Source organism: Octodon degus, unplaced genomic scaffold (genome assembly GCF_000260255.1).
Source record: "Octodon degus isolate 3935 unplaced genomic scaffold, OctDeg1.0 scaffold00305, whole genome shotgun sequence".
In the NCBI taxonomy this organism is placed as follows: Eukaryota; Metazoa; Chordata; class Mammalia; order Rodentia; family Octodontidae; genus Octodon; species Octodon degus.
The window spans coordinates 1600779-1621750 of NW_004524881.1; the positions used below are offsets into that span (position 1 = coordinate 1600779).

Here is a 20972-nt window from a genome sequence, read left to right on the forward strand (position 1 = left end):
GAACAGAGAGGTGTGTGCGGCGGCGCAGATTAGAGGAGGGACCGCCAAAGACCCGGTGTAGGGCTCCGGGTGGGAATGGGGGCTCACGCGCAGGGAGCCACCTCCAGCCCGGGCCCCGCCCCGCCCCTCCGCTTCCTGCTGGTCCCCGGCGTTCAGGAGACCCAGTAGCGTTTCCGCGTAGGCCCGCCCCGCCCCCCCTGCTCCACTCAGGCCTCGCCCCGTCCAGGCCCCGCCTCCGCTAAGGCCCAGCCCCTCAGGCCTCGCCTCGGCTCAGGCTCCGCCCAGCTGCCCCAGGTCGTCACAGTCTCTTGCCAGCGCAGAGGTTCGGTCTCCAGGTCTGCTGGCCGGAGGCATGCGGGCGCCAGTACTTCTGCTGCTGCTGCTGCTGCTGCTGGCCGGAGCCGTGCCGCATTCCACGAAGCGGTCCCTCGTGCCACCGCGCGTCAACGTGAGTCTGGATGAGGCACCCGCCGCTCGCTGGCTGCCGGCGCTGCGTCTCTTTGACCCGGGCCTGGTGCGCTCCGCGGTGGCACTGATCGTGGGGTGAGCTGCGTGGTCTGCGGGAAACATCTGAAAGCCAGGCTATGGGGGTCAGGGTCCCAGTGTGCACGCCTGCCTTGGTCTATAGGATACAATCTACGCACCCCCTTGTGACCCCCAGCGACCCCAGCAACTGCCCTTTTGGGCACTTCCTCAACTTTGCCTTTCTCTTCCAGACGTCACTGGCCGAGGCATTTAACACATACTCTGCCCCATCCTTCCTCTAAGCAAGCAATACCCTTGCTACTTTCTTTTCCAGAGACAGAGTCCCCAAGTGGGTCCTCGAGGTGATCGGAAAGTTGGTGGCAGAAATGGAGAGCTTTCTGCCTCAGCCCTTCACGGAGGAGATTCGCGGCATTAGCAACTTTCTGAACCTCAGCCTGACTGATGGTCTTCTCATCAACCTGGCCTACGAGTCCTCTGCGTGAGTGCCAGGGCTCAGGGTTGGACGCAGGGTCTGCTGGGCAAGAGATGTGTATAAAAACAAGGGAGTTGGGGCTGGGGAGATGGCTCAGTAGAATAAGGCTTCCCTGGCAAGCGCAAGAACTTGAGTTCAATCCCTGGTTCCGCGAAAAAACAACAACAACAAAACAAACAACAACAACAACAACAAGGGAGTGACTTCTTCCTTCTCTGGGGAAGTCTGAGCAGCAGTCTGGAGCCTCTAGAAAGAGCAGTTTCCAATGCCCCACCCAAACCCGTCTTCTCTCCATTCCACAAGTAGCACACCACCTCCAAACTCTGCTCAAATTGTACTGTCCGCATAGTGTTTGGAAGTAGCATTCTCCTGTGGGACCTCTGGTTAGCCCAGTGACCCCCTGCATAAGCTGTCCCCTGCATCAGGCTATCCCGCAACCCTTATCTGGCTGGATGTATCCTTTACATTTGTTTTGGCTAGTGACTCTGTCTACTCTTGCAGGATCAGCTTGCCCCAGGGCTAGGCTCACAGGGAGCTCTGTTCTCACAAGGCCAGGGTGGTCTGCAGTGGGCACCCAAAGGCAGTTGATGCAGGGAGTATGGTTGGTTACAGCACAGCGCAGGGCCACACCTAAGTGTTTTTAGGTTCCTAACAGGTCCTGGTATATATTTTTTTTTAATTTTTATTTATTTATTTTGTGTGTGTGTGTGTGTGTGTGTGTGTGTGTGTGTGGACAGCTCAGCCCACCTGGGAGTGGGGCTGGCTGGCATGTGGTGCTGGGGGATTGAACCCCAGTCCCTGTGCTTTGCCGAGCTTGTTCCAAGTAGGTGCCCCAGACCACTGAGCCATCTTACCAGCCCCCAGGTCCTGGTATTAAGGGAGATTTGACATGGTTTGTGCCTGGACTGTGCAGCTACCTTGTATAGTGACGTCCTGCAGAGCTTCCCAGATTTGGGCTAAAGATGAAGAGGGGAAGCTCTTGGGATTAAAAAAAAAAAAAAAAAATTGCACTGCTGCCTCTGGCATCTTCCCAGAATATCTAGTGAGAGTAAGTTAGGAAGCGCTGGGACTGCCCTCTTCTTCAGGGAGATGCTTTCAGACACGTGAGAGACATAGTCCTGGTCAACTAAAGTGGTGTTTTTCATTTGAACTAAATTTGTCCTATTCTGGCCTGGCCAGATAGTTTAGCAGACTAAAGCACCTGATTAGGCACAGCACAGGGACCCAGGTTCAATCCCCAGCATTCTGTGCCTGCCCCGCCCCTGGGAAATGCTGAGACAGTGACTAAGTCTGGATGTGGTGTAGTGCTCCTGTAATCCCAGAGTTTGGGAGGCTAAAAACAGGAGAATCACTGTGAATCCAATCTACATGCTGATACCTATAGACCCTGTTCTAAATGCATTAAAAAATTGTTCTATTCTGATCAGTGGCTTTCTTAATGAAAGATGATCATTTTCAGTCCTATTTAAGAAATTAAATTTCTAGTAAAAAATCTAACTTCTGGATCTAAGATTAAAGTGTTTATTACATTGCCTCATAACAAAACACCACCGGGGGCGGGGAGATAGCTCAGTAGAATAAGCACTTGCCTGGCAAGCATAGGGTCCTGAGTTCAATTCCTGGTACCGCAAAAAAAAAAAAAAAAAAAAATCAGATTCTACCAGCATTAAGAAAGGACATGGTTTTTATTTGCTTGTTTGTGTTGTTTTGCAAGTTTCTTGTCTTGGTTTGAGATAGGATCACATTGTATAGCCCTAGCTGGTCTCAAACTCAGGATTTTCCTACCTTACCCTTGAGACTGCTGAGATTATAGGTGTGTGCATGATGTCCAGAACAAGACAAGGCTTAGTTCTTAATTTGGAAAGAAGGCTATTTGAGTGAGAATAACAGTACCTACAGCTTACCAGGTACCAGGCACTTTGTGAACGTGGCCCCAGAGGGAAGGTGGTATTTTCTGTTCCGTGACATGGAAACTAAGCTCAGCAGGGACAACTTGCTGGCAGTTTCCTAGCTGGTGAGTTCCAAAGGTGCTGCTAAAAGCACACAGGTACTCAGTGCCTTGTAAATCCTCTGTCCCCACTAGTTCCCTGTGTTGGTACACTGCATCATCTTACAACATTTGGGTATGAGATGGAAGCATGGATTTCTAGACAAATTTGAAAGACCACTTTCCAGAGTGATTCTGAAGACTTTGCTTTTGTCCCTTCCCATATGTGTCAGCCACCCACTCCCAACCCTTTGAAGATAAGAAACCTTAAAAGCAACTGAAACCTGGCCAAGCTTTCTTTAAATGTACCCAAAAAAATTAAGATTTTTTTCCTGATTATAAAAGTGATAAATAAATAATCATTGCAGAAAAGCAGCAATACAGAAAAGTGTAAAGAAAAACTCATCGTAATCCTATTATTCAGAAATGAGACAGGCTCTCACTAAATCACTAAGTTGTCCAGGCTGGGTTTGAATTTGCCTCTCCTGCTTCACTCTCCAGTCTGTTGTGCTTTTAGGAGCATGGCACCATACCCTGCACAAAGGCGGTGCTTAGTTCTCATTTTGGATGGAAGGCTGTTTGAGTCAGGATAATACTAACTACACTTAATGTGCTGGAATTACAGTGTGTGCCACCAGCTGAGTTAGAAGTTCTTGAAAAGTCCTTTTTTCTTACTACCTATGTGCAAGGAGTTCTAAGAGGGACAGAAACAATGACTATTTTGCCAAGGGGACACAATGAAGCAGTGTAGAAATAAATGATTTAATCCCATTGTACATAGTTTGCAAAATTCATATGGTGGTGAAGTAGGCCTAACCTAGCTTTGAATAAAGCTTTAGGTAGGATATTTATTGTCAAGCAGAGAGATAAGCGGAGTTCAGAACTCTAGCTGAGCTCAGCATCAGTTTCACAAGGAAGTGGTTGAAGGCCAGTTATGTAGCGTGTACCCAGTAGTCTGGAGGCTGAGGAGGATCACAAGTTCGAGGCCTGCCTGGGCAAGACCTTGTTTTTTTAAAAAGGAATTAATTAAAAATGAAATTCTTATTATCATGTGTTGTGCTGTCCACAGGGCCAGGGTTGTGTCTAGATGTACTTTTCAGCTTGAATTATGAAGCCGTAGTATTGGATAAGCGTTATAGCATATATGTCAAGTATAAGAAAAATGCTATAATCATGAGCACTTGTTTTAAAACTCAAAACCCATTTTTTTTTGGTCTTATTTCCTCATTCACATTGGGTGTTTCTCCTTCTCAGATTCTGTACCAGTGTTGTAGCCCAAGACTCCAGAGGCCACATTTATCATGGTCGAAATCTGGACTATCCTTTTGGAGAGCTTCTACGCAAGCTGACAGTGGATGTGCAGTTCTTAAAGAATGGGCAGGTATGGACCAGGTCATGTGAGAACAGAATCTGAAGCAATTTGCTCAAGCAGATCAGCAGTCACTTAGATGGCCTCATAACTTGCTGGTTTTCCCTGGGAATAAGACTGACCTGAAGCTTTCCTCCAAAAGATGTGATAGGGCTTAGTTTCAGTAGATGTCTCATTTTTTCACATACAATAACCTATTTTTTGGACACTTTTATTTATTTTTTAAAATATTTATTTATTTATTTATTTATTTATTTATTTTGTATTTTGGGGAAGGGTCTGCAGGGTATTCAGGGTCTCACTACTAGATTGGACTTGTAGTGATCCACCTGTTTACAGCCTCCCAGGTGGTGGGATTACAGGTGCATGCCACCATGCCCAGTCTCAATTGCCATCTCAGTGCATCCTGGGGGTGGGGCTGGCATGGCAGGCCTGGGAATTGAATCCCTGGCCCCTGTACCTGCTTGCAGGTACTTTAATCTGCTGAGCTATTTGGACGGCCTTGGACACTTTTAAATTTAATTTCTTTGTGCGGTGCCAGCTCACATACAACAATCTACATTCATGTATTTATATACAAAATCAACATTTATTCATATATAAAAATTTACATTTATTCAGGTACAGTCATCTTATCTTCTGGAACATCATTGTAACTCTCCAAACTCTACTTCTAACCTAAATGTTTTGCAGTTCCTTTTTCTGTAGAACCTTCGGCCCCAATCTCTCATGTCCAGCAACCCAGCCCTTCTTTGTAAACACTTCTTGTCTGTGTGGCCTGCTTCTAGTATATCGGCAACACATCTGTCAATGACTTTAATTATACATTAATGTTATTATATATTTCAGTGTGTTGCAGTGGATATATTAAATGCATCTGTCTGGCTGAGGCTCTTAACTGAGGCATTTTGGGAAGTAGGGCTTATATTATGAGCACCCTAAAATTCATACCAGGGTTTATTTGCCAGTCTTACTTTGGGGGAAAATATTGTAGGTCTGTTATCATAAAAGATACAGGGGGCCGGGGAGGTGGCTCAATAGAATAAGCACTTCTCTGGCAAGTGCAAGGGCCTGAGTTCAATCCCTGGTTCTGCCAAAAAAAAAAAGAAGAAAAGAAAAGAAAAGAAAAAAAAGATACAAAGATACAAAAATAAATCAGGAGAAAGATGTATATCATTTCTTTTATAGGAAGAAGGGTTATTCAGTGTTGACTTGAGGTTAACCAATATTCCTTAGGAAGTCACTTCTGGGGTCTGATGAGTCTTCCAGTGGTTGTGTGGAATCACCTTCCTCTGCTTTCCTGTGTTCAGGCTCCTCTGGAATAAGGAGGCCTAACAACTGTAGTGACAGCTTCAAGTCTCATAGTCCTGGCTTTGAATCCTGCTTCTGTCTTTTCCTTTATGAACCTGGAGAATGACCCTTGTCTGTTTCTGTAGAGTAAGCTCATAGAGATTCATACTTGTGTGGCTGCTTACTTATTAAGGTTAAATATAATAATGTGTGTAAAGTGTAATAGGTACTCGATAGTGGCCACATAATAAACCTTCCCTCTACAAGCATGACTGACTTACACCAGTATTGTGTAACGTCTTTAAAAAAATCAAGTTTAGAACTAGGTGTAGTGGTGCATGCCTGTAACCCCAGCATTGGGGAGGCCGAGGCAGGAGGATCACTATGAGTCTGAACTGCATAGTGAGATCCCATATCAGCAAAATAAATAAATATTAAAAAATTAGGTTTAGCTTATTTTGTTTTCATTATGGGTTTTTTGGAAGTATCATCTGTTATTTACTGCCATCACAGGACCAATGAGAGCTTCTAGAGAGACAGTGAATCCGTATTCATTGAATATGCAAGCAAAACTTGTTACTGTTGTGAAATGGAACAAGGTGTGCACAAGGCAGAATTTTAGATTTAAGGATTTTCAGAGTTAAGGCTTGGTTCAATAATCCTAAAAACTTTTTTACCCAGTAATCCCAACACTCGGGAGGCTGAGGCAGGAAAATCACCATGAGTTTGAGGCCAGCCTGGGCTACACAATTAATTCAGGGCCAGTCTGAACTATATACATAGTGAGACTGTCTCAAAAACCAAATAGAATAAATGTATAAAATAAAGACTTGTTTAAAAAATACTAATTTAGTTATATGCACTTAGGAATATAAACATATTATTATTATTTTTTTTTTTTTTGGCAGAACCAGGGATTGAACTCAGACCTTTGCGCTTTTCAGGGAAGCGCTTATTCCACTGAGCCATCTCCCCGGCCCCGAAAAACATATTCTTGTAAAAAATTTATAGTACTTAAAGTGAAAGTTTCTCCTTTCCCAAACTCCGTACTTTCCATTATTTATTTAATAGCTAGTGCAAAGTTTACTTCAAAGACAGTATTAAGTGGTAAGTGATACTATAGCTGAAATTTAAGTGTGATAAGTATTTTCATAACTTTAGTTTTCTCAGTCTTCCAGAAGTAATGCTAGCATAGAGGCCAGTGTTTGCAAATTAGGTGACCCTAGAATGACTTTTCTTCCCCTTACAGAATTAACATTTTAAAAGGGCTTTTGTAGCAAGGTGTACTGGTTTGAACCTACTGCTATGCATGGAGGCTGTAACACATGATGTGCAGGACAGAGGCCAGCAGAGACCACCAGGCTGTGGAAAGGAATTCATTGTACCTGCACAAGGGCAGACAGACAGTGATAAGGCCATCTGTAGAGAATAAAGAGAAGTGGGTCCCTTTTATAGGGATGGAAAGAAAACAGGGGTGAGGAAGATTTTAATAAACATCTGTGGCCAAAATTCTCTGGCAATCTTGCACCCCAGTGGGCAAAGTCCTTGAAACATCCGGTGTAAATTTTTGGGTGTCTCCAGATGTCTGGAGAAGATTCTGTCCTATCTTATCTCCTTTATGACACCCTGTGCTTCCCAGTGACAGCTGTGGTGCTGAGCTGAGTTTCCTGCAGAGTGGTGCCTTTGCTGATAAGCAGGTTGAGGGAAGGAAAGTCAGGTCAGATTGGAGCCTTGCAGGGGTGGGAAGCACACAGAAACCTACGGCTGTTGCCTGCCCTTGTGATGTAGCCATCTTAAAATTATTTTCACAACCAATTGAAGTAAGGCAAGTAATTCAAGAAAAAGAGATTATTGACTGCAGATTAAATATTCTAAGGAAAATCTTTACCTAGGAGTAATTCATTTAATATATAAACACGTGAGTGAAATTCTATTAAATAAGATGCCCTGTGCATTTTAAACATTTCCTTGAAAAATAAAATCAGGTATTGGAAGTAACTGCTAGAGTTTGTTTTTCTCCTAGGGTAATATACTAGTTTCTTTCAATCAGACTTTATTACAGTGCAGTGGTACCTTGGTTCATGAACTTAATTTGTTCTATGATTTTGGAAAAGGTAGCCATGTTCATGTTTATGTGGAAAGGTGAATGAGCAGAAGTTGTGTTGGTCACCTGGTATTGGGTTTGCAAATGAACAAAATTTTGTCAAACGCTTTTGTTTGTGAACTAACTTATTTGCAAACAAAAGTGTTCATGATTGGCGGTATAATTTAAAGTGGAGGTGGGATCCTGAATAGACCCAGAGCACAGGCCCGGTGAGTGAGTGAGACGACCTGGGCCCGGTGGGATCCTAAAGTGGAATGCTTAGGCAGACTCAGGGACCGGGGTTCGAACCCTGGTGTACTGTGTTGGCCCCGCCTCTGGGGCATACTGAGACGGGACAGAGACTGGGAGTGATGGTGCGTGCCTGTAATCCCAGCACTTGGGAGGCTGAAAACAGGATGATCATGAGTCTGGTCTGTGTAGTGAGACCCTGTAGACCCTGTACATTAAAAAAAAAAAAAAAGTGGAGTCAGTTCCTCTCACTGATGGCGTAATTGTGAAGATTAAATTGAAGATGTATAAAATCAGTTTTTAAATATTTAAAATTTCAGTGTGACTGTTACAGGTGAGCAATCCCCTTTTCTTTTTTCTTCTTTTTTTTTTTTTTTGGCGGAACCGGGGATTGAACTCAGGCCCTTGCGCTTGCCAGGGAAGTGCTTATTCCACTGAGCCATCTCCCCGGCCCCCTAGCAGTCCCCTTTTAAAGTGTATAATATTTATCTCTGATTATCAAGTCAAAATAACTTTTTTATTTTAATATTTACTGGGGATTGAAGCCAGGGCCTCCAGCGTGCTCAGCAAGTACTCCACTATTCAGCTTCATTCCTAGCCACAAAAGAAGTTTTAAAATTAGACTCCATTGCTATTTCTAAGATATGATTTCTCTGGGAATGGGCTCTTTGGTGAATAATGTTTTATTTTTATTTTTATTTTTTTTTTAAATTTTATTTATTTATTTATGTGTGTGGCCAGCTCAGCCCACCAGGGGGCGGGGCTGGCTGGCATGTGGTGCTGGGGGAATTGAACCACAGTCCATGTGCTTTGCTAAGCTTGTTCTAAGTAGGCGCTTTAGACCACTGAGCCATCTCACCAGCCCCTGGTGAATAATGTTTTAAAGTACATAAAATGAAATAATTGGATTATGGAAAAATGGTTCATGTTGAAATATGCCCATTTTTATTTCTGTTTTTTAAAACAACACATTACATAGATATAGCAGTGAGACTTCTTGCCATGATTCCAGAGGAGTGACAGCTGTGGGAGGTGGAATCTCAAGTTTTCTGTAACCACCATGGTGCATGTGAGAACACCTGAGGTGTCTGCTTGTGACAGAATCAACGGGGATGACGCTAATGGCAGGATTTATTGTATGTACTCACTATAGAAGGAGTTAAATTTCAGGTGGACATTGGTGAAAATAAAGACATATGTTTTCCCCACCCATTTCATTCCACTGGATTCTGCCTGGGAACTCCTCAGATTAGGAACTTCACTTAAAAGTTATTTCAGAGATGATGATGATGATGATGATGATGATGATGATGATGATGATGATTATATTGTTGTTATCATGTGACTTATAAAAACAATCCAGGAAATTGTGAGACAAGAGCAGGCCATTTCAGTCCATTTTTGTTGGCGTGGTGAAATGAAATGACATTTCTCTCGGTTTCAGATTGCATTCACAGGAACTACTTTTATTGGTTACGTGGGATTGTGGACTGGTCAAAGCCCACACAAGTTCACAGTGTCTGGTGATGAGCGAGGTAATGGAGAAAGTGCTCCTGAGCGCCGCATAACCCCAGCCCTGCTCATTTCTGTCCCTGTACCTCCTTCCCTTGCCTGACAAAAGGCATTGCCATAGGATGGGTTCTGTCCTGGTGAGAGAGGAGACAGGAGGCCTGCATGAGCGTGGTCTGCTGTGGTCATGTTCTGGCAAAGGCTGAGGGGGCATAGGGAGGGCTCAGGGATGCCTCCCCAGGGGTTACCTGTAGCAGCTCTGCAAAAGGTGGGTTGGCCATTCCCAGAGGATTCACACCACAGGCAGAAGTCCAAGGCTCAGTGAATTCCAGAAACAAAAGCAGGTACCTGTGATGACAGCTGGAAGCGAGGGCTAGGGACATTATAGGTGGAGGGGACACTGAGGCCATAGTATGGGGCATGATGAGAGGTGTGGTGTTTAAGCACAATGAAAGCTTCAATTTCCTGTTCAAGCTCTCTGAAAAACTGCTTCAAGGGTGAATTGAGTTAATATAGCTGGATACAGGGTGCATACCTGTAATCCTAGTGTTCTGGGAAACTGATGTAGGAGAATTGCAAATTTGAATACAGCCTGGACAACTTAATGACTTAGTGAGACTAGCTCTGAAAAATTGTTTACAAGGGCTGGGGGTGCAGTTCAGTGTGAAGGCCTTGAACTTAGTCCCCAGCACCATACATGGGCATGCACACATACATGCATGCGCACACACACCCCGACACATACACTCCTCCTAACTATATAAAGTTAGTATATTTGAAGTACTGAAGGCAGTTCCTGGAACAGATTAAGAAAGGATGGAAGCCTCTGTTCCTGTCACATCTCCAGGGGGACCTTATCAGAGCCTCAGTCTATGGTTCCTGCTTACCTCTCCTTGCCTCCCCTTTGCTGTCTGCCGGGCTCTTGCTGTCTTCATTTCCTCTGCTGCTGCCCCACTTTGCCTTTACCAAGGCCCATTCTCTTTATGCTGCAAGTCTCAGGAACACTGCCAACCGGTGTTTACTGAGTCATCTTTGACCCCTTAGCCCAGTGTAGTCAGCTGTGCCACCTGAGCCAGACTGTACCTGGCCATGTTTTCTACCTCCCCTGCCTGGCAGACTTCTGTTCCCCTGGCTCTGTCTCACCTTCTTCATTTCCTTCTCTACTTAGCAGCTGCAATGGCCATGTGGTCACCTTGTCTGAAACCCACTGGCACTCAGAGATAAGGAACACATGACTTCACTTATGTGTGGAATATAAAAATTTGAACTCATTGAAGAAAATAGAGCAGTGGTTAAAAGGGGTGGAATGGGTGCAGAAAAGAAATGTGCAGAAGATACAAGGTCTCAAATGGACAATAATAAGTTCTGGTGATCCCTAGTCACATCATGGTGACTGTAATCAAGTATATTTCAAACTTGTAAAAGGAGGGGATTTTATTTTATTTATTTTTTTGAGACAGAATCTCACTTTGTATCAGGTTGGCTATGTGGGATTGTGGAACTTACTTCATAGTGATTGAATTCACTATGTAGTCCAGGCTGGTCTTGAACTCTTGAACTCATGGTGTTCCTCATGCCTCAGCCTCCTGAGTGCTGAGATTACAGGTTATATCACCATGCTCTGCCTAAAGCTCTTTAAAAATTTTATTATTATTATTATTATTATTATTATTATTTATTATCTCACTATACAGCTTAGACTCATAGTGATCCTCCTATCCCAACCTCCCCAGCACTGAGATTATAGGTGTGCACCACCACCCCGTTTGGGGGCCAGCACAGCATGTGGTACCAAGGATTGAACTCAGGTTCTTGCACTTGCCAGATAGGCTTTCAGACTACTGTGCTATCGCCCCAGCCCTAAAGCTCATTTTAAATGGGTATAGTTTAGGGTATGTAAATGATAGATTAATTTTAAATTAATATAGTTATTACTGGAAATGTGAGCTTTACCATGCAGTATTTGTTTTGGAAATGATTTATTTCACTTAGCATACTGTTCTCAAGATTTAATGATGTATAATGTGTGTCAGAATTTCTTTTAAGTTGGAATTATGTACCACTATATGTATAAAGCACATTTGCTTTTCCATTTGATAGCTCTTTGGGTTGTTTCCATGTTTTAGCTATTGTGAATAATGCTGCTGTCAATGTGAGTGTACTGATGTCTATTCAAGACTCTGTCTTCTATACTTTGGTGAATATAATTGGAAGTGAAATTGCTAGATCACTTGATAATGCTATTTTTAATTTTTTGAGGAAGAACTATACTGTTCTCCATCGTGGCTATACCATTTTATATCCCCCCAATTGGTACAAGTGTTTTTACTTCCCCACATCTTCATCAACACATTTTTTAATCATAACGAGTGGATCTGAGGTGAGCCCTCAGTTGTATTTCTGTAATGGTCAGTGATATTGAAGGGCTGAGGATATAGCTCTGTGGCGTAAGGGCCTGCCTGGCAAGTTTAAGGTCCCAAGTTCGAACCCCAGTACCACAAAAACAAAACAAAACAAACAACTGATTTTGAGTATCTTTTCCTACAGACCTACAGATATTGACCACTTGTATATCCTCTTTGGAGAAATATTTGTTCAGATCCTTTCCACATTTTTGAATTTTGTTTTTGTTTAATTTTAGGAGTTTTTGTGCATTTTAGATACTATTTTTTAAATCATGTACATTTGCAAACATTTTCTCGCATTCTATGGGTTGCTATTTTATTCTTTAGATAATATTTTTACTGCAAAGAATCATTACATTTTTAATAGTCTGACTTGTCTATTTTTTCCTTTTGTTGCCACTGCTTATTTCCCATATGGAGATCCTCCACAGAAACTTTTAAAAGAAAAATTATTTGAGGAATGACTGAAAATTTGTAGTTAAAAAAAAAAATATATATATATATATATATATCCAAAGAAAATTAAAAAAAAAAACCACCAATAACCAAGAATGTGAGCACAAATCAAAATTAAACCTCTTAAAGGTACAAATTATAAAGATATAATTCTTTATATTCTTCCTAATATTTATTGAACTATTTCTCTTGGAAGATATATGATTTAATTTTGAATAGAATGATTTTAGTATGATAATCATTGCATCAGAGTACCAAAGATTTTTGAAAATTTCACCAAGTATATTATTTTGCTTGCTAGAACATCTGTATTTATTGTATGTATGTATATGTACTCACACCTGAGCACATGTGTGATGTATCTTTAAATAATTTTTATTCATTTTAATAAAAAAGATAAAATAGCAATGAAAAAGTTTCAAAACAGGTTAGTAGGACAGTTACAATAATTAATACATTGCATATGTTATGTTTCTTTGGTTGCCATAAAATTCAGCCTTATCCTTTGAGAAGTGAATACTAGTAAAATCACTCTACATCAACCAACCTTTCTCCCCCATCAGCCCATTGTATGGGAAAGAAACAAAGTTTAAGAAAAAAAAAAAAAAGCTTAGGCCTGCTTGGACAACAAGCTTACTGTTCCTTCCTCAATTTGGCAGATAAAGGCTGGTGGTGGGAGAATGCGATTGCCGCCCTCTTCCAGGGCCACTCTCCTGTCAGTTGGCTCATCCGCACTGTGAGTATTCTCTCCATAACTTTGTCTTCCATGCAACGCGGAGATTTCCCTAGTGCTGTTTAAAAGCAGTCCCCACCCCAGGCCCATTCTGCCCCACCTACTTTCTGTCCCAGATACCTGCTCTTTGATGTCATCTATTGCTACAGACAAGATTTGCCTGTTCTTGAATTCATAGGAATGAAATCATAGAGTGTGAAATCATCTCTTCCTCTCGCCTGGCCTCATGTGTTTCAGGCCCCTAACATTGTTCATATCAGTTACTCATTTCTATTTCTGAGGAGCATTCACTCGGGATATTGCACAATTTATCATTTTCCCATTGATGAACATTAATTTTTTGTAGTTTGGAGCTGGAATTATAAGGTGAAAATTTTCATATAAGTCCTTTTGTGGCCATCTGGCCATTTCATTTCAGCTGGGTAAGTACCTTAGAATGGAAGTGTGAGCCATAAAGAGATACATATTTGAGGTATAATTCACATACCATATAACTCACCTACTGTTGTGATTTGAGGTTTTTGCAAGGTGAACAATATAGTATAGGACATGTTTTATAATATTTTATAATGAATCACCTAAGAATCACATACAACAAATGCAGGAAATCTATCCACACATTAAATACTAAAGAATCCAACTAAGGGCCTAGATTCTAATATCCTTCATGAGTCCAGCTAGAAACCTAGAGTTCATAACAATCCCTCAGGCTGGGGAGATGGCTCAGTAGAATAAGCACTTCCCTGGCAAGCCCAAGGGCCTGAGTTCAATCCCCGATTCTGCCAAAAAACAAAACATAACAATCTCTCCCGAAAGTCCAACTGGAGGCCTAAAGCCCACAACAAAGTCTCATACAGGCCCGCTTCAGGGATCTGTGCCAGAAAGGCCCAAAGATCGGTGGCCAAAGCTAGAAAGTCTGTGCCAGTGGGATGAAGGATGTGCTAACCAGCTGAGGGATCTGAACTGGAGCTAGGCAGAAACACTCAAGCACCAGAGCTCCCTCCAAAGTACCACAGCCATCCTCAGCAACAGTGAGGTCTCAGGCTCCTCCAGTGATGAGGAAAGCCGAGTTGCCATCAGGAAAGCCAATGCAACAAACTTCACGAGGATGAGCAGTGCACTATCTTCCCTTCTGGAGCCAGGAAGCAGTGCTCCAGATGAGGACCAAAGCTCCTCCAAAGTTCATCTGGAAAGACAAGGTCCTCCAGCAGAACATCCCAAGAGAACCAGCAGACCCCAACAGCTTCAACAGTGTCTACAAACAGCGTCCCTAACAGTGGTTTGGTTTTGTTTTGTTTTTAACAGCTTCTGCTTTTTATGACACTGGCAACACTCCTCAGGTGGGCCTCCCACACCCAGAATCATGCTAGTTTAATTCAACTGGGTGTAACAAGTTGACCACCAGTTAGAAATCTACTACACCTACTGAGTGTCTACAACTCACTGATTTTACAGTTCATAGAGTTAACAGGCTATACCACATCTTTAGAACATTTTTCAGTCCTCCGAAAAGAAACTCCTTGCTTGTTACACTCACTCCTCATTTCTTCCTTGTTTCCTCAGAAGTTTCAGGTATCTGCCTTCCCTGACTTTGGCTTTATGAAACTCAGTCTTTGATAGTAGTTGGGCAGCAATGAGGCAACATGATCAAACAAAAATCCCAGCACTCCTCTTACCTTCCTGTATCCTGCTAAGTTCAGAAGAAACCAACCCAAATCAAAACACCTCCCCCAACAGTACTGTGATCAAGGCAGAGAAATATTATTCAGCCCTGCCTGCCATGGGCTTATGGTTCTGACTGACGGAGCCCTTGCAGACCCTGATATTTAGATTTGTTCTTTTGTTTGAACCTGTCCCCTCTCCTGCTAGCACAGTGAGCTTTGGCAGTACTGCAAAAGAAATGTTCATCTCTCCAAGCATGGTGGGAGAGTGGCTATGAAGGTGAAGCTAGGAAGGGCTGATCCTCTTCAGCAGAGTGGCCTCGAGCAGATCAGCTCAAACATAGAGCGCACGGGAAGCTGAGGGATTTGAAAGTGATTGCCTAACTGTGCATGCTACCAGCCTTTAGCTGACTCTGATGAGCCTTGGGAGTGTGATAACACCTGGGAGGCTCTTCACAGCAGTGTCATATATGAGCTCTTGTCCCATATCTTTGCCACCTGAATCCATCAGGGCAGAACTCATTGCCACCTCCTCCACCCCCTTTCTCCTACATCTATTGTTGCCCAGTCTTACTTCAGTGTGTCTTTTTGGGCACAGTACTTATTACACTGGTGAGCATGGTCCCTGGCTGTCACTTCTTTTTCTGGTGCTAACACTTACACAGGATCACGATTGCTTGTTGGCTTTTCTGTCTTCTTTAGACGTATGGGGAGAAAAGGACTAGGTCAGTCATACTGCTCTCGCCCTGCTCTGTTGCTGACTGCCCACACAAGAGGAGTTTATGCAAGAATCTCTATTTCCCCTGGAAAGAACAAATGAGTGACAATACATGGGAGTCCTTTGTGTTGTGATTTCCTTGAAAGCTCTTGGCTGTCTAGGACTTCTTCTTGAGAAGGTACAGCTACCTTTGGCTCCCCACAGATGCTGAGGTTTCTTCTCTCTTGGGCTCCCCAGTGATAAAAGGATAAAGTCAAAACAGCTCTATGGCCATATCTTCAGATATCAGCAGAGAATGCTTTGGACCATGTGTCCATCAATTGATGTGGACCTTTCCCTCGGATCATGTTGCCAATGCTTGTCTCTCTGTTTAGACCCTGAGTGAGTCAGAAGACTTTGAAACATCCGTTTATAAATTGGCCAAGACTCCCCTTATTGCTGATGTTTATTATATTGTTGGTGGCACAGCCCCTCGGGAAGGAGTGGTCATCACTAGGAACAGAGGGGGCCCAGCAGACATTTGGCCTCTAGATCCTTTGAATGGAGCGTGAGTAGAACTGAAGACTGATCACTTTTTATAAAATCTGTTTTGTTAATTGGGTGAAACTAGAGTATATTTCTTCAGTAAATATGTCCTAAATGACCTTGGATAGGACAAGATGATATGCTTTGTTGCAGGTGGTTCCGAGTTGAAACGAATTATGACCACTGGAAGCCAGTGCCTAAGACAGATGACCGAAGGTAGACTTTTATATACTTCCTGGTTTGCAGGGTTTTCTTGTGGTCAGGGACTAGAGAGATCTCCAGGTGCTGTCCCCTTCCAGAAAAAGCCTCTGGCCCCTTGTCAAGGTCTGGACTATGGGGAGGGGAATGTACTGGGTGGAGGAGGACAGTGGGGAGGTTAGTGTGAGTTGGGAGGGTCAAGTTGGTGTTGAGTTTAGGGTAGGAACTCTGGGTCAAGTTGGTGCTGGGTTTAGGGCAGGAACCCTGGTCCCACCAACTTATTGTAACTTGCTGTGTGGTCCCTAGGGCCTCTGCTTACCCATTGCAGTGTGAAAGGAAAGGGCCAGAAGCAGAAGCTTCTATGTAAAACTTTTATGAAAGGGACATATTTCCCTTAAACAAACCAGTCCAGTACTTTCATTTTCCCTTCTAATTGTGAAAATTCTGTTAGCCAGTTTGTGTCCAAAGAAAGGTTGAGAATGTATCCCACTTGGCTTTTGGGAGTTTGGTGGCAATGATTCAGTTCTAAAGCAACTGTTCGCATCTTTGGGAACACATGGGGCCTCGCTCCCGCTGGGGTGGGCGTAGCCGAGACAGGACATGCTTGGGAGCCAGGAACTTGTAGGGGGAAGGGAAAATAATAAGAGGGGACCTTGCACTATACCTCCTACATGGCAGCTAAGGAGATTCAGAAATGCCTGGTGACCTTTGACTGTTGTCCCCACAGAACACCTGCTATCAGAGCTCTGAATGCCACAGGGCAGGCAAACCTCAGCCTGGAGGCACTGTTCCAGGTGAGTTGTGTTGTGAGGTTCACCTTTTCCAGGATACTTGTGTCTTCATTAATAGTCATGAAAAATGTTCTCTGAAGTCCAAAGAAGTGTGGTAGATGAAAATATTATAGTAAAAAGTTCTATGTAGTTCAAAATATTTTTTTTTTAAAGCCACAATGTTTTCTGAACTTGTTTCTGTATAGGAAAAACTATCCATCTTTACCTATTTCCACCTAAGTTTTTATTCATGTTAAAAAGAAATAGGGGAAAAAAAAGAAATAGGCATAGCTGAATATATGCTTATTGTTAACTTTAAAAAGAGCATCTAGGGGGCTGGTGAGATGGCTCAGTGGTCTAAAGCACCTACTTAGAACAAGCTAAGCTAAGCAAAGCACAGGGACCTCAATTCGATCCCCCAGCACCACATGCCAGCCAGCCCTGCCCCCAGGTGGGCTGAGCTGGCCACACACACACTAAATAAATAAAACAATAAAAAATAAAAGAGCAGCTAGGAGTTGAGATATATGTCTAAAATCCTAAGACTCAGAAAACTGGAGCAAGACAATTGAGTTCAAGGCTAGCTTGAGCTATATAGCAAGTTCAAGACCAGCCTGGACCAATCTTTCTCAAAATCCTAGTACTATGGGAGGCTGAGGCAGGATGATTGCAAGTTTGAGTTCAGCCTTAGCATTTAGTGAGACCTTATCTCAGAATTAAAAAAAGATATTTGGGATGTAACTCAGAACAAAGGCCCTGGGTTCTATCCCAAGTACTCTTCCCCCTCCCCCCCATGCCAAAGATTAAAAAGTCTACAATGATCACCCCAAGATACACTAAATGTTAAGTAGTTATGTTCATTCACCTTTTAATATTCTTGTAATATGATTTTTTCCTATGCAGGTTTTATCAGTGGTTCCAGTTTATAACAAGTAAGTCACATGGTAAGCACATCTGTTCAGTAGTCACCATTCTGTGGTGACCTCACTCACATACTCTTGGCTTATCCATTTATGAGGGCTGCTGTGACCAGGTGATGTAAGCCAAGCAATTGATGTTTCTGCTCTTCTGGGATGGACAGTCACATGTGGGTGGGGGTACAGAGGAGACAGACATATGAATCACGGGTCAGGTGAGAAGCTCAAGAAGGAGCTCAAAGGGACAAAGGGACGAAGGCTGAATGGACAGTGATCAGAAGGGGGAGGGTGGTGATGAGTTCCACAGTTTGGCAGACTGTGACAGCCTGCACTGGTGATGAGTCCCTTCATGGGTTCTGTCAGCGCTGTTCTTTTAATAGCTTTCTCTTTTAGCATTTCAAGGGCCCTGCCCCCCAATCCCATGCTGTTTACAGACAGACCACTGTTAATACACTTCCCTTGCAGTATTAAGGATCAAGCCCATGATCCTAACACAAAACTGTACCTCCATTACCTTCCTCCCCCACTGGGAGACTGACAAGTTTCTTGCTAAGTCACCCAGACTAGGCCCACACTTCTACCTCAGCCTCCAGAGGGCTGAGATGATAGGCATGCACCACCGTGCCCAGCAAATAAATGTGTTATAAAAAATTTTAAAGTACAGTCATCACATAATTACTTCAAAACTCTTAAGCAAACAAAGGTAGTTTTAGAAGTCTCATTTTAAAAATGAATATTCTAAGAACAAATAGGCTATTTAAATAATGTCATTACCAGTGTTCTATAATAAGTGAGGTCTTTGGGGAAGGAAGGAAAACTCCATGATATATATTTGTAGATGTCCATGCTATTGAGTATTCCATATCCAGCATGCTTGAGACTAGAAGTTTTTAAGATTCCAGAGTTTTTTGAGTTTTCGAATACCTGTATGGACTTTATCAGTTGAATGTATCCAATTCAAAAATCTAAAGAGGTCTAAAATCTAAAACATTTTGAGTGCCAACATTTTGGGTATTTGGATTAGGAATGTTCCACCCATACTCCCACTGTGGCTGAGTCCAAGCTTCCGAGTAGCTCACAGACTCCTCGTTGGCTGTTAGCAGCCAGAGTGCCAGCATGCAGCTGGCTCTGGTCTTCCACTGGGGCCCTATTTTGCCCTTATAATTATTTTACAAGTAGATGTTAAAACACTCTCTTTGGGTTCTGATAGTTTATAGTTACATGAATGACTATATAAATACTAGTTTTATAGTGAAATAATTATACTTGTTTTAAAAAGTCTGCTCTTCTATGTGACTAGCCCTCCTAATTTTTAAATGGCTCCATAATGAACATTAGATATATTTAAGTATTCCCCCGGTTAGCTTTTACTCCATTCATCTCTGCGGTAGAGGCTGGAGTTTCTATCACTCAGTGCTAATCTTGTCTACCGTATGTGCCTGAGGCCTTGACTTCAATCACAACACTGCAAAAACTAAACAAAAAGCCCAAAAAATGCATAAACAACATAACAAAAAACTAAACAAAAACCACAATCAAAAGAAAAGACTTCTCTGTAATAAACATATTTGTACAATATCACCCCCTGTTTAGGTTGGTTTGTTCATTTGCTGACTTCCCAGAGGTAGGATTACCAAGTGAAAGGCTAAAATATTTTAATAGCTTCTCCAATGGTTTGCAAAGTAAAATCTTTAGAAATTACCAGTTTACTTAGTAACATTTTTCTCTATGTATGACTAGAAACCCAAGAAGAATAGCATTTAAATGACAATGACCACAGAGCCAGGTGCCTACTCCCAGACCCTCCCTGGTGACGATGAACCCCCAGAAGGCAGAGGGTTGTGAGCTTATCTGAGTGGACTCTGTACCACACTGCCTCCTAGTTCTGGGTTTCAAACTCACATCCTCCCTCACAAGTACTCTATCCTTTGGTGTTCAGTAGAGGAAGTCTTAGAACAGAAAAGGACTGTGGGTAAAGGCCTGTAGTCCTAGCTAGGGCCTGTGAGGGACCCTCCATAAGTGTTGGATAAACTCCATGCTGTGCACAGTGCTGTTGCAGCTGGCTCTGCCTACTTAGCACCCCAGGTCCCAGTGCTGCAGCATGTCTTCCTCCATTCCCAACACAGGAAGGAGCAGGAATGCAGGCTAGCCTATGTGTGTGTGTGTGTGTGTGTGTGTGTGTGTGTGTGTGTGTGTGTGTGTGTATGTGTGTGTACACATATGCCCAGGTCACTTGGGTCTCTTGCTGTCAGACTGTAGAACAAGTGACATTGCACTTGTCCTCCTTGGACCTGGCCAGGGACATCTGAGCTTCCAGCCTTCTAGCCCTTCCCTTCTTGATAAGATGCATAGCCAGGCCCATGCAGAATGTGGACCAAGACCTAGGACCCTCTGCGTGAACAGTCTTCTCCCCTGCATGGTCTCCTGATGGTGGTGGCAGCCACAGTGGATGTGGGGGCTAAAGGATAAAGACCCCTTGAGGGGCAGGATGGAGCCAGGGTGAAAGCCTGGCTGGCTATCAGGGCTGCAGCATGGAGCTACGAGGAATGTAAGAATCTAAAATCACAAATTGGCTTCTAAGGTATTGTCAAAGTACACTTTGAATTCATGATTCACACACTGTAAACCTTTACATGGGTCTCTGTCTGTATCCTTGTCCTAGAACCCAAGTGTTCAGGATGGCCTTGACACTTCTGCCTTCTTTTGGAATATTAGGGGGAACTCTGTATATATATAAACTCCTCTTCTTGTTTTCAGCTTCACAGTTTATACCACAGTAATGAGTGCAGCCACCCCGGACAAGTACATGACTAGGATCAGAAACCTGAGCTGAAGTAAGTAAGCAGAGATTTGTCTGTGGTGTGAATAAGTGGCCAGAATTATTCAGACAGGGGTAGAGTAAGATGGGGTGTGCCAGTGTTTCTCACAGAAGATGATTGCCTCCTTAAAATTTATATTCAAGGGCCAGCCTAATAGCTCAGTGGATTAAAGCACCTGCTTAGTCAGATCGCAGTGGCCGGGGTTTGATCCCTGACATGCCATGCTGGCCCCGCCCCTGGGGTGCCCTGAGATGGCAATTGAGACTGGGCATGCTGGCGTGTGTCTGTAATCCCAGTTCTTGGGAGGCTGTAAACAGGCGGATCA

General features: G+C 43.2%; 1 protein-coding gene and 1 long non-coding RNA gene across 20 annotated transcripts in view; both read left to right on the forward strand.

The window, feature by feature from the left end:
* The first annotated feature begins 257 nt into the window (after window positions 1-257).
* Window positions 258-20972, forward strand: part of Naaa (N-acylethanolamine acid amidase) — a 65522-nt gene continuing 44807 nt past the window's right edge. For 11 of the 19 annotated variants that reach the window (XR_002819383.1, XR_002819390.1, XR_002819389.1 and 8 more), the window contains exons 1-10: window positions 258-543; window positions 800-964; window positions 4200-4326; window positions 9381-9471; window positions 12966-13042; window positions 15793-15965; window positions 16097-16159; window positions 16869-16935; window positions 17815-17843; window positions 20586-20662. Coding sequence is in view for 8 of the 19 variants with exons in the window: in XM_004647435.2 (XP_004647492.1) it covers window positions 353-543; window positions 800-964; window positions 4200-4326; window positions 9381-9471; window positions 12966-13042; window positions 15793-15965; window positions 16097-16159; window positions 16869-16935; window positions 17815-17843; window positions 20586-20661 (1059 nt within the window). In the remaining 11 variants the exon portion in view is untranslated. Of the gene's footprint in view, window positions 544-799; window positions 965-4199; window positions 4327-9380; window positions 9472-12965; window positions 13043-15792; window positions 15966-16096; window positions 16160-16868; window positions 16936-17814; window positions 17856-19568; window positions 20550-20585; window positions 20663-20972 lie in introns of those variants that run through there. The other 8 variants (XR_002819391.1, XR_002819392.1, XM_023707691.1 and 5 more) reach the window with 5 other exon arrangements.
* Window positions 1095-1927, forward strand: LOC111814393. Its single transcript, XR_002819394.1, has 2 exons — window positions 1095-1613; window positions 1823-1927. It is a non-coding gene; the product is annotated as an uncharacterized LOC111814393 (long non-coding RNA).